The sequence below is a fragment of the Gossypium hirsutum genome, chromosome A02 (assembly GCF_007990345.1).
Source record: "Gossypium hirsutum isolate 1008001.06 chromosome A02, Gossypium_hirsutum_v2.1, whole genome shotgun sequence".
In the NCBI taxonomy this organism is placed as follows: Eukaryota; Viridiplantae; Streptophyta; class Magnoliopsida; order Malvales; family Malvaceae; genus Gossypium; species Gossypium hirsutum.
In genome coordinates this window covers 4,076,755-4,091,043 of record NC_053425.1, presented here as the reverse complement: position 1 = coordinate 4,091,043, position 14,289 = coordinate 4,076,755, and the positions used below count along the sequence as shown (strand labels likewise).

Below are 14,289 nucleotides of genomic sequence, written 5' to 3'. Positions count from 1 at the left end.
TTTACTTCGTAAAAATTACAATTTAATTTTGACTCCCTAACAAAATTTTCTAGATTCACCATTGTTTACCAATACGATCATGTTTTATAATAATTTATCCTAATTAAAGTTATTTATAATGACGTGGCATTTACGCATTAACAATTTCTCGTATAATTGAAAAAAACAATTTACACATTTTGGAAAAACGAAGAAAAAAGAGAGGAAAATGTAATAATATTTATGAAACTGTTAAAAAAATCAAATTATTTAACAAAATTAACAAGAAAAATAAATTGACCTCTAAAATTAATCAAGTTATATCAGGACTAAATCCAAAAATAACACATGATACAAGGACCTTTTATGGTATTTAACCATCGATTTTCAGTTTTTTTTTTCTCGGACCTAGTAAATTTGATAACTTTGATGGTACTTTAAAAATCATATTTACAGCTTATTAACAGTTATATATATTTTTTAATAATTTAATTACTGAGGGTTTTGTTGATAACAGTTAAAATTATTTATCCGTCCAATAAATTATTTAATTAATTATATATATTGATGTATTAATTGTGTAAATATCAAATATCAAAGTATTGAAATCTTAAACATGAATATTAAAATTATTATATTAATTGTAATTAAATACATCGTTTTCCTAATTATGAAAATCCATTAATTATAATAAATATAGTAACTCACAACATTATTTATTATTATAAATAGTAATTTTGAAAATATGATAAAAATCCTTTTTTAATTACGGTATTATTTTTCTAGTAATAATAAATAAACAAAAGGAATCTCATGTGACGGCCTGATTTTTAAGGGTGTTTATCGTTCAAGGTATGGTATGAGTTTGAATCGTGCTAGTCACGTAGGTTATTCGAGTTTTGTCCTATTATTGTAATTTACCAAAAAAATAAAAACAAAAAAAATTAATGAAATTTGTAATTGTTCACATAATTATTATTTTTTGTTTAGATAAAAAAATAAAATTTTCAATTTTTTCTTGGATTGTAATTTATAAAATTGGTTGAAATTGTTATTATTTTTTATATGCTGCATTTAACGAGAGGGGACCATTACCTTTATGGCTAACAATGTCGACATGCATATATATTATAAATATTGTATTACAAATTGGGATATTAATAAACTTAATCCTCAATGTTCACATTTTTTGTTAATTTAGTTTAAATTTGATTATTATCTTTCTAAAAGGAGTAAATCATTTTTTAACCGAAATTTTCACTAAAATAGTTGTTTTTTAATGATGTCAGTATGGTAAGTCACGTGACAGTTCATATGTAGTTCATGCTGGCATGATACTATTAATCTTATATGTCATGTTAATAAATGTAGAGTGTGCCTCGCATTTCCGACCATTTTGTAGGCATTTGACGTAACGAGAATATAAGCAAATGTGACATTCCTACAAGGAAGCATGTGACGTCGCAAAGCAGCTGCGTATTTTCAGCAGGGTTACTTTTTCCAGTTAAACTCTGATTATTCCAAAGACATTTCAATCAAGCCTCGAGAGAGTTTTAAGGGAATTTTGTAATTTAGTCAGAGAGCTTTTTATTCGTGTCAGGGCTTATTTTGAATTTTTCCATTAAAAGTTTTTCCATGTAAATTTGTGTGCCCAATTTTCTCTACTCCTATTTTCTCGTTGTTTATACGGGTTGATCCCTAACGATAAATAATTTTAAAAAATATATTTAAAAAGTTCATAAAAATTCAAAACGTTTGGGTCGATATTTTCATTAAAAGAAATTCAACTCTTATTTTAAAGATTTATATCAAATTCGACTCTTTTTAAAAAGTTAAAGGTGAAATTTAGCTAAAAAAATAAGGACTAAATTGACAAAAAAAATATAAACTAACTTTGTCATTTCGCATTTAAACTTATTAAGTTTTACCATGATTATTTAAAAGAAAAAGTACCCATTTTAAATAATGAAGAGTGATTTACACAATTATAGAAAAATTATAGAAAGTAAAACCCTATTTATTTTATTTAATGATATTAATTAGTAGAAATATTTAAGTAAAATAAATTTGTATTAATTGTGGGGGCACTAACGTCCAAAAATCAATGAATTATGATCACCTATAAAATTAAAGGAATCTAATTAATCCAACCAAAAGTAATAATTAGCATGAAATTAATGTTTTCATCTGTGACATATCATTAATTAAAATTACATAAATTATTTTTTTTTGGTGAACTAGTAAATTATAATAATAGGATAAAACCCGAACAACAAAAATGATTAAAATTCAAGTCATATTTAGAGCAGTAAACACCCTCGACTATCAGACCATCATATAAGAATTTAATTAGCATTTTATTTTAATTTCGATTGTCACGAGAGTTATAATATTATTAATAATGTTTTTATTATTAACGGCTGTAAAGTAAAAGTTTAATGTGGTTAGGTTTAAGTTAGGGCTAAAGCCAAATTTCAATATTATATATGCCTAAACCTTAATTCTACATCTATGTCTATAATTTAGGCCTCAAATCATACCTACTATGGAACCACTAATTCATTTTTTTAATTTTATTTTTAGGTAAAAGTATTATAGAGGTTTTTGAATTAGGAGTTGAATTGTATTTTACTTTTTTATTTAAAAATTAAGTAAATTAGTCCATATATATTTATACTGTTAAAATTTTATGTGGTTGACGGAATAACCAAAAAGTGGCACATGACATACCATATGTATCTCATGCTGACGTATATGAGATTTTTAAGCACCCAACTTAAAGTTAATTGGCATTGCGAATAATACAAAATCGAATTGATACTCATGAAAACAAAAGAGGTTACAATGTAACAAACTCGAAAGGGTTATTGGGTTAGAAAATAGACAATAACAATAGAACAAAACTTGGGCGTTAAATACGATGTTAAGCATCCAACTTAAAGTTAATTGGCATCACAAATAATACAAAATCGAATTAATACTCACGAAGACAAAAGAGGTTATAATGTAACAAACTCGAAAGGGTTATTGGTCAGAAAATAGACAATAACAACAGAACACAACTTGGACGTTAAGTACGATGTTAAGCATCCAACTTAAAATCAATTGGCACCAAGTTGAGGTATCCGCAGTTAATAAAGAACGTAACCGTTGTGGAAACAACTTAACAAGAATTAGCAATAATAACATAGAGGCAACCTTTACCTCTATCCCTTACTCTTAATATTGTCAATCTCAAACACCCATCTGGCACAGGTTTGAACCGTGTTACTCCCATCTCCTACAATCGAACAAGCACCCAAAAATCATTAAAATTATCTACAATAAAATAGTAAAATTTCAGTTTGACCCATCAACAAATTATAATTTAATCAAACCCCTCTAGTATATTTTTTTTTACTTCACCACTACAAAAAAACCTTAATATATTTTAAAAAATAATATATGATATTCTCTATAAATTGAATATCTTGGGGTGGAATATTAATATTGGCACGAGGAAACGATAATGGTGGAATTATGGTATGTCACGAGACAACATGGCTTCCCCGTGAGTAATCATAATGAAGAAAATTTCCATACTTTACTTATTTTATTACCAAACTAGAAATTATACCAAAAAGTTAAATCGAATATAAATAGGGTAAATCACAAAAACAGTCACTTTTATTTACCTCAAATTACATTTTAGTCACTTATGTTTGAAATGTTATCGTTTTGTTATGAAGCGGTCACTCAGCCGTTAAGTTCCATTACCTCCCTAACAGCAATCCTACATGGCAGTCCAAATGGGTTTTAAATGCCAACTTGGATATCCAACTTGGACGAGAATAGGTTTTTAATTAAATAAATTTAATTAATTACACATTGAATTAGAAATGAAAAACCGTTCGTCTCCTTTTTCTTTTAGTTTTTTTTTTCCATTTTAATTGAAAAAATATTTTCATCCAAGTTGGCATTTAAAAATCGATTTGGACTGTCACATAGAATTAACGTTAGGGAGGGCAGAGTGCCTACTTTGCAACAAAACGATAACGTAACTGAATAAAACGTAACATTTCAAACATAAGTGACTAAAATATAATCTGAGTCAAATAAAAATAACTATTTTTATAGTTTATCCAATATAAAAATAAATAAAAAATTACGAATTTAAAATATAAAATCAAATTTAAAAAATAAAAATAAAAACCGAATTCCCTCATTGCTATCGTTTTTTTTTTAGAAGGATTGAATTGAATTTTGGATTGAATTATCAGTATTCGAATTTGTTATTATTGTAAATGACTAAATGCAAAAGGGTCCAAAAAGGTAAAGACATAATCGTGAAAATGAAGGCAAAATTACAAGCAAAGCAAAATGGCGCCCAAAATTTTGAAAAAGGGTTGGGTATTATTTATGTTACGTTGTTTGGTAAGGAATTCACCCCACCACATGGCCAAACATTTCACCACTCATGTCAATAGTACCCATATATTGACTAGATACCTTTTAAGCAGAGTATCTATTTCAACACTAGAGATGCCTCCAACAAATGTTCATGGCTTGGTTGGTCCACTTACCTCCATCTGTTTAATCCGTTTTGAATCGAGTTTGGGTTTAAGTTGTTTTATTGTTTATGAACAATAAATGTTTAAAAATTAATTTTATATTAATATTTATATATTTTTTTTATATTTAAAATTTAAGTAATTTTATGTTGATTGTGTTATAGCTCGATTGTCATGTGCAATGTTATCAATGTAGGACGACATGGGTTCGAGTGTGCTAAGGCGCATTATCCTCCTATTTATGAGTTGAGGGGTTATGAATAATTCTAGGTATTATGTGTGTGACGGTAAGGCACATTGTACTCTCAATGAGAGAATGTAAGTTCGAATCTTGGAGAAAACATAGTTAAGAGAGACCGTAAAATGGACATGCTTAGAATTTCTTTTAGAATCAAGCCTTAACCCAATCCAACCCATATGAATACCTTAACAATAAGTTGAGTTAGGTCGTGGCGGTCTGATATTTAAATTATAGACCCAAATGAGGCTAAGCTCACCACTCTGAATAACTCATTTTATTATTTGAGAAATATTAAAAATATAGTTTTATTAATAATTTTTGTTGAGCCAAATTTTTGAAAGGACTGTTTATGTGTTAATGAAAGTGATCATTTCGGTTATCACTGCAGCAGATAACTTACTTGTGATATTTAAAGTTGGTAATTTTTAAAACAAAATCATTAGGCTATGATCGTTTATGATATTGTGGAAGTATTCAAGTCCTTCTATAAAGATCAATCCATTTGGTGGAACATATTTTAAGGATTTGACCGGACCGAATCATTCATATCAGATCCTTTGGATCAAGGATGTTGGACAGGAACAAACTTTGATGACTAATCTCTAACCGTACAATTTACTTTGACCTTTATTTTTGTATTGTATGAATGTTATTTTAGCTGCTTAGAATAATGGATTTAATCGTAATTGATCTCCAGTATGCTAGTATTTGATACACTTGTAATAGAGTATTGAGAGCACTTATTTGTTCACGATGGAACATATTTGTGAGTGCATTTAAGAGAGTAAACAAGTTTTGTTTACTACTTAAGTTCTCAGTAAAAGAACTTAGAGGTGAGTGATTTAGGTCTTTAGATACAAATGCTCTTAGGGGAATAACTTAGACTTGATTGATCTAAGTCTTTAAGTACCAAATTGAGGTTGCTATACCGGGGTATGATAAAACTTTAATCACTTGTTGTATCGAGATTAGATATATTGAATTTACTCACTAAATTAGACTCCATAAACATAAAAAACTAAACTGTATAAACAATCTCATATATTCCACTTTTCTATTGCGTTGATTGTAGTTGCAATTGAACATAATGATCACTTATTATTGAAGTGGAGAATAAACTCAAAATTTTCCTCTTATCATATATTTCAAGCATTTTTATTGTAAGCTACATGTATTAGATCAATGCATTCTTAAAAATTATTATATTGAGATAAAAGTAATATTTAGTTCCTTAATTTGGTCATTTTCAATTTAGTCCTTCGACATTTTTTGTTTCACATTAGTTTCTGAACTTGACAACTTTTTTCAATTGATCCATGTGACGATGTGGCATTCTAATATTGGACTACATCATCACCTAAAAAATATTTTTTATATAAAAAATAGGTTATAATATGGTATAATCATAGATCAGAATTGGGAAAAGTTGTCAAATTCAGGGACTAATGTTAACAAAAAAAAAATTAGGGATCAAGTTGAGAAAAGTTGTCGAGAAATGTTGACTTATCCCTATAAAATTAGTTGATTGAATTATAAGTAGAATGGTAAAGAATTGACATAAAGTCAATTTAGTCCTCAATATTTACATTTTTTTGTTAATTTGGTTCTTATTCTTTTTTTTTATATAGCTAAACTTCATCTTCAACCTCTTAAAAAAAATGCCATATTTGACCATTAACCTTTCAAAAAGAGTTGATTGTTGTTTTTTCAAGTGGAAACACTTATTAAAACATTAACTTTTTAAACACAACAACCCACTTATCAATCCATATGTACTTTATGCTTTTTTTTATGAACTTTTTTTTTATAATTTGTTTATTTTTAAATTATTTGTCGGTGTGGGATATAAGATAAATAGTGTCATGTCAACATAAAGTACACATGAATTGTTACACGAGTTGTCATGCCAACATGGTTTAAAAATTAATATTTTAGTCCATATCTCCATTAAAAAAGACGTTTTAACTCTTTTTTTTTTAAGTTGAGGGCCAAATCTAACAAAAAAAAAAGAGTCAAATTAACAAAAAAAAATATAAATATTAAGAGCTAAAATTAACATTATACCTTTCTTTGATATCGAATCTTCAATTCACCTTAATTTCGAAAAAAATTTACCATCCTAAGATGAATATGAAGATTGATTACATAGGTAAACGAAATAATAAGTTGAGTGATGACAAGAAGCTCCATTATCAAGAAGTGAACAAACCTTAATTTCCACATGGTGTTTCAATTTCACAAATATATATATATATATTATCATTTGTGTGGATTTTGGTAATGGGTGTTATTTGAAACATTGTTTAATATATATTAAAAGTTATCAAATTAACCATTAGCCTTTGTCATTTGTATTAAATATTGTCATTATCATTATTAATAACAATTTAAGTAATCACATACCTTTTTAGTATAATACAAAAAAGAAGAAATCACATACTAAAACCCAAACCTAAAATATTAAATATCAAGTTATCATATAAAACCAAACTAAAATACGTCTCTATAATGAAATTAGACATTCCTCAATTCGTAAATAGAAGGATAATACAGTTTAATAAACTCGAACTTACGTCTTCTTGCATTGACAATAATTCTCTTACTAATAGAAGGAAGTGTTCAATCATTTATTAGACAACATTAACTAAAAGTGAAACCCATCATGACACGTGTATAGTCTTGATCGACTCTCTTGCAAGAATGGTTGGAGAAGATAAAATGGCAAAAGTTTGGGACTAAAAGACTTCATGCTGCCTATTTTTCATCCAAGTCAACTTTTTTTTTAGTGCTTTTAGCAAAGCTTTTGTAGAGGCATTATTGGACTGAAATGGCCTTTGGGAAATGGGGTGTGGTCACCTTCATTAGGAAAAAAACCTCAAAATGTTGGGGTAAATTAAATCCAGTTCATTAATAATTAATAAATTTATGTTTTGATCGTTAAATTTTAAAAATTTATAAAATAGTTAATGATCTATTTGAAAGTTTTTATTTAAGTTATTGAGCTGTTAAGTTTTTATTTTTTAAGTCTAGTTGGCAAGCTCCAACCGACAATTCAACAATCGATATAATGGATTAGTACCTATTAACGAGTAGAAGAACATACCTTAAATCCAAGTCAATCTGATGATTAATGTCGGAGATTGGAGGAGAAAGCTGTTTGGGTTTTGGTTCGTAGATTCATGATGTTTAAAGTCGTTTTAAGGAAAAAAATGAATTGTAGAAGAGAACAAGAATAAGAGTTTTCGATTGGTGTAGGCTGTACGAACAGAGAAGGTCATACAACGATGATTTTAACAGTTTAGTGACTTAAATGAAAACTTTCAAATAATTCAATGATCATTTTGTAGATTTTTAAAGTTAAATGACCAAAAAGTAAACTTACTAATAATTTAGAAACATTAAGTGTAGTTTACCTATAATCATCAAACGAGGAAGAGAAGGAGTTTGTTTAATGTATTGAAAATAATAAATAAAATTATCAAATTTATTTTATATTGGTGAGGGATTTTCGACTCTTTCACTCGGATCTAACGAATCTCTCAACATATTTGATATTATCTCCAATAAAAGTTTTATCTTTCGTTTGTGTTGAAAGTTTGAGTACTTAAAGAGATGATGGTAACAGACTCGCAGAGCGGTAGCACCTCACCCACTAAGGAAATCTCATATTTGCTCTTGATGATATTTGAACCCATAACCTATAGCATTTAGGGCATTGTATAATAATATGCTATAACTTAAGTGCATTGTATTGTGACAAGAGGATCTCCTTTAATGAACCCAACATCGTCGTCTCTTTAAGATGCCTCATCAAACACTTGAACCTTTGATGAAAATGAGAGACAAAAACTTTTACCGAAAATAATATCCCAAATCTTCGCAAACTTTAAAAAAAAAATTGAAAACCCATCGAAAAATATAATTATAAATTATATTAAAATATGATCAAAAAACCACAAAATGCAATAATGATATGCTAAACAACAGCCATACATTTCCCATTTGTTTTTTGCTTTCCCAATTCACCCAAAATTCCTTGCCATCAAACTTCATGCCTAAATCATTGTGTCGACTCCTCCATGCTTGCTTTACCACGTGCTCCATCAACAACCGAGACAATATATCACTAATTTTCAGGGCAAAAAATATAATTTGTACTATGTATTGAGAGTGGTGTAACTCATCGATCGGGTTTCAACTCATTCGAAAATTATTAAAAAATATATAAATTCAATTTTTTTAAACTGTCAATTTCACCATTTTAACCAAAACACGATATGATTTTTATGTTAATTTTTAATAAATATATGGGCGAAAACGAAGTCAGGGTAGACAAGATCTTACCTCGCTAAAATGAAATCGAATTTTTATTCGGTATATTATATATAAAAAATAGATTTAAATTTAAATACACATTATAAGTACAATTAATTATAAAATTAAAAAAATCCATGTATTAAAATATAAAACTGTGCAAATCAACCTCTTCTATTGTACTGTGTTCATAGGTATCTTTGGTATGAAGGTCTATTTCTAAATGTCAGATTGTGGATTGATAGAATAATTAAAAGCCTCTAATTAGCTGACTAATTACATGGGACTTAGTTATTAATTAATTAATTAATTAATCCCTGGATGCTTTTGCTGTAAGAAAGTGAACAGAGGAAAAGTCAGCATTGGTTTAAAATAAAATAAAGTAATAATATTGGAAACTCTCTGTCAATTCCTTCTGAAAATGATCCATGGCATGTCTGGACAAAGTATTTTCTTACAGGATAATTATTACATCCTGTTTGGTGGGTCAATGTAATAAAAAAAGACTTAATTTTTTTTATCTGGGTTTTGGGAATCTATCTTTTGATGCTTTTAATGGTTTTTAAGAATTAGGGTGGGTTTTTATTTTTGGTTTATTTCATGTTATTTTGCATGTTGAAATTTTCCTATTTGACAAGCATGTAAGTTAAGCCATTGCAGGCTTACTTTACCATTGGTAAACAGTTCATCAATTCAATGATATAAGTTTTTAATTCGATTAGTATGAGTATTATTGTTAATATAGAAGAATGTGGGTTTGAATGTGTTGAAACGTATTATCTTTTTATTTACGAATTGAATAAGGGTTATGGATAATTTTAAACGTTGTGTCAGAAAGAACAAATATAATCAAAACTTATATATTATATTTTTTAAAATTTGAAGGTGATTAAGGATTATATATATATATTATACACACTGACCATGAACAGGTAGAAGAGGAGGACCAACTTTTACTAGTGCAAACCAACTACATTAAACCTAGTTGACTTTGTGGATGTCACTGTGGAAGCAAATTCAATGTTATATCTAACCTTGACTTACATTCATGGCTAGGGTTTCTTAGAAGAATGATATATATATATATTAGATTATGTGATAATTAGCAGGTGGATATAAGTTATAATTATATCAATAGCTTAAATTAAAATCAATCATTATAAGTATTGTATTGTCATAAGACTACTTATCTGAATAAATTTGAATCAAATCTACACATAATATAAAATACGTGAAAGATAAAATCAATTCAATCACTTGACCTGAAAATCGAATCGGTTTCGACATTTGTTATTTATTTATTTATTTATTATTATTGATATTTGAGTTTTTAATAAGTGATGAAGGAGAATAAATTGGCTGCCATAATTCATTCAAGGGTGATAACATATTGGACCACGAAGTCATGTTGTTGGTCCAATTCCTAGCAATGAGAGCCCACGGGTTCAACTGATTTGGACCTCTCCAATTTGACATTCACTCAAAAGGCTTTTTAAATATATATTTTTTAAGTAGACCTGTTCGAAAGTCGGGTTATTCTTATATTTGTATGCTTGATTGATATTTGACTATGTTTAAACAATAATATTTTGTTCGACAAAACAAGTTTAGAAGAAAACAATAGATTGGTTTAAATATGGGTTAGGATTTTTCTTTAAAGATTAATACATATATTTTTAAAAGAATTATTTAATTTATAAAAATTAGATAAACTAGCAATTTAAATGATAAATGCAATACATATAAACTTAATCATGTTCAGCTCGGTTCGAAGGCTTATCTGAAAGGTGGAAGAGTTTGGAAAAAAATATAAACTTGAAAATAGGCTTGGAAAAAAGTAAGGCCTATTTTTTAATTGGATCAAGTCTCAAGTAAGCTTTTCTGCCTGGGCTCAGCCTGACCTAAATTTGTAAAAAATAAAAAACTACTGTTGTTTGTTTACTGTTTTGCCATTGTTTTTTTTAATTGTTTTGTTATATTTTCGTTATTATATTACTATTATTTTGTTGTTATTGTTTAAATATTGTATAAGTCTTGTTTTATTATTAATTTTGACACTATTTTAGAGATATTTGCTTGTTAAATTGTATATATTTTAGTGTCATTTACGTACAAATTTTTTTAAAATTTTTTTCCATTTATTGGGAAATATTTATTTTAATATTTTTAGTGTATTTGGTGTATTATATTTTCTAAATTTATTTTTATACAAAAATAATTTAAAATTTTTAATACAGGCAGGTCAAACTAGACTTAGGTTTTAACATTTTTATCCGGATTGAATTAGACAAAATTTTAATCTTATTTTTTAGGTCAGTCCCAGACCTAAATTTTTTACTTGACCCAACCCAAACCAACGCAGCCCATTATCAGCTCTAATTACATATTCATATTTATTAATATAATATATATATTTAATTATTTCCAATAATCTTATTTAAATATAGTTTAACAATACAGAGTAATATATTTCTTTAGCTTTTCTCCAAATCTGAATAAATATTTTACTGCTTTTGATTAATTTCCTCCTTTTATTAATCTCCTCCGTTCAAAAACCCTTTCTATTTTTAGTCCCCAAAAATAAAATATTTTCCCTATTTCTCCCATTTCCTTTACTTCTTCAATGGCCCCTTTTTCATCTTTGATTCTTGTAGAAGAATTCAATTCACCACCACCATCACCACCACCACCACCAAAGCTTTCTATTTCATTCCATTAATTTTAATTCAAAGCTCACATTTTTCCCCAATCATACCTTTCTTTAAATACCCTTTTTTTTCTGATTTTTTTCTGAATTTTTCTGGGATTTTAAAATTCTTTTATTGTTATTTTATTTTGCATGCATTTTTCTCTTTCGTGGGTTTTCATTGTTTTTGGGTTTTAGCTAAAAAAAATTCTTCCTTTTTTTTTGTTTTTATTTAAAAAAGATCAGTATATTTTTTTGCTACCCTTGATTATGGGTATGGATTCGAAAAGTGGACAGGAAGGTGGTGGTGATGGTGGTATCAATATACCAAAGGAATCAGATGAGAATTCAAAGATGAAGGGGGCCATTAATACTAAAGATATGATGTTCAGAGCTGATAAAATTGATTTAAAAAGCTTGGATATGCAACTTGAGAACCACCTCAACCTGGTTTGGTCCAAGAACATTGAGAAACAAAGGCCTGTAGAGGAATGGGAGGTTGATTTGTCTAAGATAGATTTAAGGTATGTCATAGCTCATGGCACCTATGGTACCGTCTATCGTGCAACCTATGATAATAAAGATGTTGCAGGTACTATTTCCCTCTTTTGGTCACTGTTTTAATTTCATTTATTATCTAGAAATGATACGGAACTCATTGCATTGTGATGTTGAATGTTGTAGTCAAGGTGTTGGACTGGGGAGGTGGTAATGCTGCACCGGCTGAAACCACTGCGATGCAAGCGGCATTTAAGCAAGAGGTTGCCGTTTGGAATAAGCTCGATCATCCTAATGTTACGAAGGTTTGATTTTTCTTCTACTTTGTATGTTTAGTTATTGGCATTGTAGAGAAAGCCTTAATGTAAGTAGTGGGATTTGTTCAATGCATTTGTTTACAGTTTGTAGGAGCTTCAATGGGAACTTCAAACCTTATGATACCGTCGGCCGATGGTCACGATTCCTTTCCTTCTAGAGCTTGCTGTGTTGTTGTGGAGTACCTCCCCGGTGGCACGTTGAAGCAATACTTGATACGAAATCGGCGAAAGAAACTCGCCTTGAAGGTTGTCATTCAACTTGCTTTGGACCTCTCTAGAGGGTAAGTGAATGCCTTTTATCCTCTGTTTTACGGGAACTTCAGCAATGATGATCATACTTGTTCCGAATTCGCAGACTAAGCTACCTGCATACGAGAAAGATCGTACACCGTGATGTCAAAACCGAAAACTTGTTACTAGATGCTCACAGAAATGTCAAGATCGCCGATTTCGGGGTTGCTCGTGTTGAAGCTTGGAATCCAAGTGACATGACTGGTGAAACTGGAACTCTAGGATACATGGCCCCAGAGGTATGCTTTTAAACCATAACCAATGCTTTTTATTTTGTACTCGCATCTATGTTCGAGTAACCTAATCTCGTTATGTAGGTGCTTAATGGTAAGCCCTACAACAGAAAGTGCGATGTCTACAGCTTCGGCATTTGCTTGTGGGAAATTTATTGCTGCGATATGCCTTTCTCCGATCTTAGCTTTGTCAAAGTGTCGTCCGCAGTTGTTCAAGAGGTTAGTCTGCATGTTATGTTATATGAATTGTCACGTGTTCATGCATGTATGAAACTAGCTTCAACCCTAGGGGTAAAATGTGTGTAGTCATTGTGCATGTGCTCGTTACTATAAGTACCATCACCATTGTGGGAGTTAAAACTCGACATGGTCGTTTATCGGCAGAATCTAAGGCCGGCAATCCCGCGGTGTTGCCCGAGTTCGTTAGCAAACATCATGCGGAAATGCTGGGATGCGAATCCAAAGAACCGTCCCGAAATGGAAGATGTAGTGAGGATGCTGGAAGCAGTGAATACAAGCAAAGGCGGGGGGATGATACCGGAGGACAAGGCACCAAGTTGCTTCTGTCTCGCCCCTCGTGGTCCATGACCATGAAACAATGTAAATTTTGGGCTATTCTCTTGTAATTTCCCCACTTAATAATTTTTTTATTCAATTTTTCATTACAATTAGGTGTAATTGTGAATAATTTACTAAGTTATTGATTTATTTAAATCGCATGGAAAGGATCAGAATAAATAAATTAAAATAACATATTATGAATAAACAAGGGTTTGTGCTAGTTTTTAATGTATCTGGGTTGGAAACAGGGTAGATTTTTTTTGGTTAGGGTCAAGAAATTTGATCTGAAAATATAAAAATTCAGATTCATTCGGTTTACAGTTCACAATTTAATCATAGTTTAGAGCAATTTATGATTCAATTGAGTTTTCTCTTTATTTCAGATTGATATGTTGATCAAATTTATGTTCTGTTCGATCGATCTAGTCCAATTTCAACAATATTGATTCGTATAGCTTTACATTGAGTAGAGGCAGCTACGATGTTCCACCCGATCCAAACTATATAAGCACTCTCACCTCAAGAAAAGGCAAGCTCGCTTGCATTTTCTCATTCTACACACTCAACCTTCTCCTTTTCCTCTCGATCATCTCCTTCCTTTGCTTCTTAAGAAGCTTTA

At 29.5% G+C, this 14,289-nt stretch overlaps 1 protein-coding gene across 1 annotated transcript; it reads left to right on the top strand.

The window, feature by feature from the left end:
* The first annotated feature begins 11,692 nt into the window (after positions 1-11,692).
* Positions 11,693-13,875, top strand: LOC121214801 (serine/threonine-protein kinase STY13). The gene is made up of 6 exons (XM_041089053.1): positions 11,693-12,362; positions 12,455-12,573; positions 12,670-12,866; positions 12,941-13,115; positions 13,194-13,328; positions 13,494-13,875. The coding sequence occupies exons 1-6, from the start codon at positions 12,041-12,043 to the stop codon at positions 13,695-13,697; spliced, it is 1,152 nt and encodes a 383-aa protein (XP_040944987.1). The 5' UTR covers positions 11,693-12,040; the 3' UTR covers positions 13,698-13,875.
* Positions 13,876-14,289: the final 414 nt, after the last annotated feature.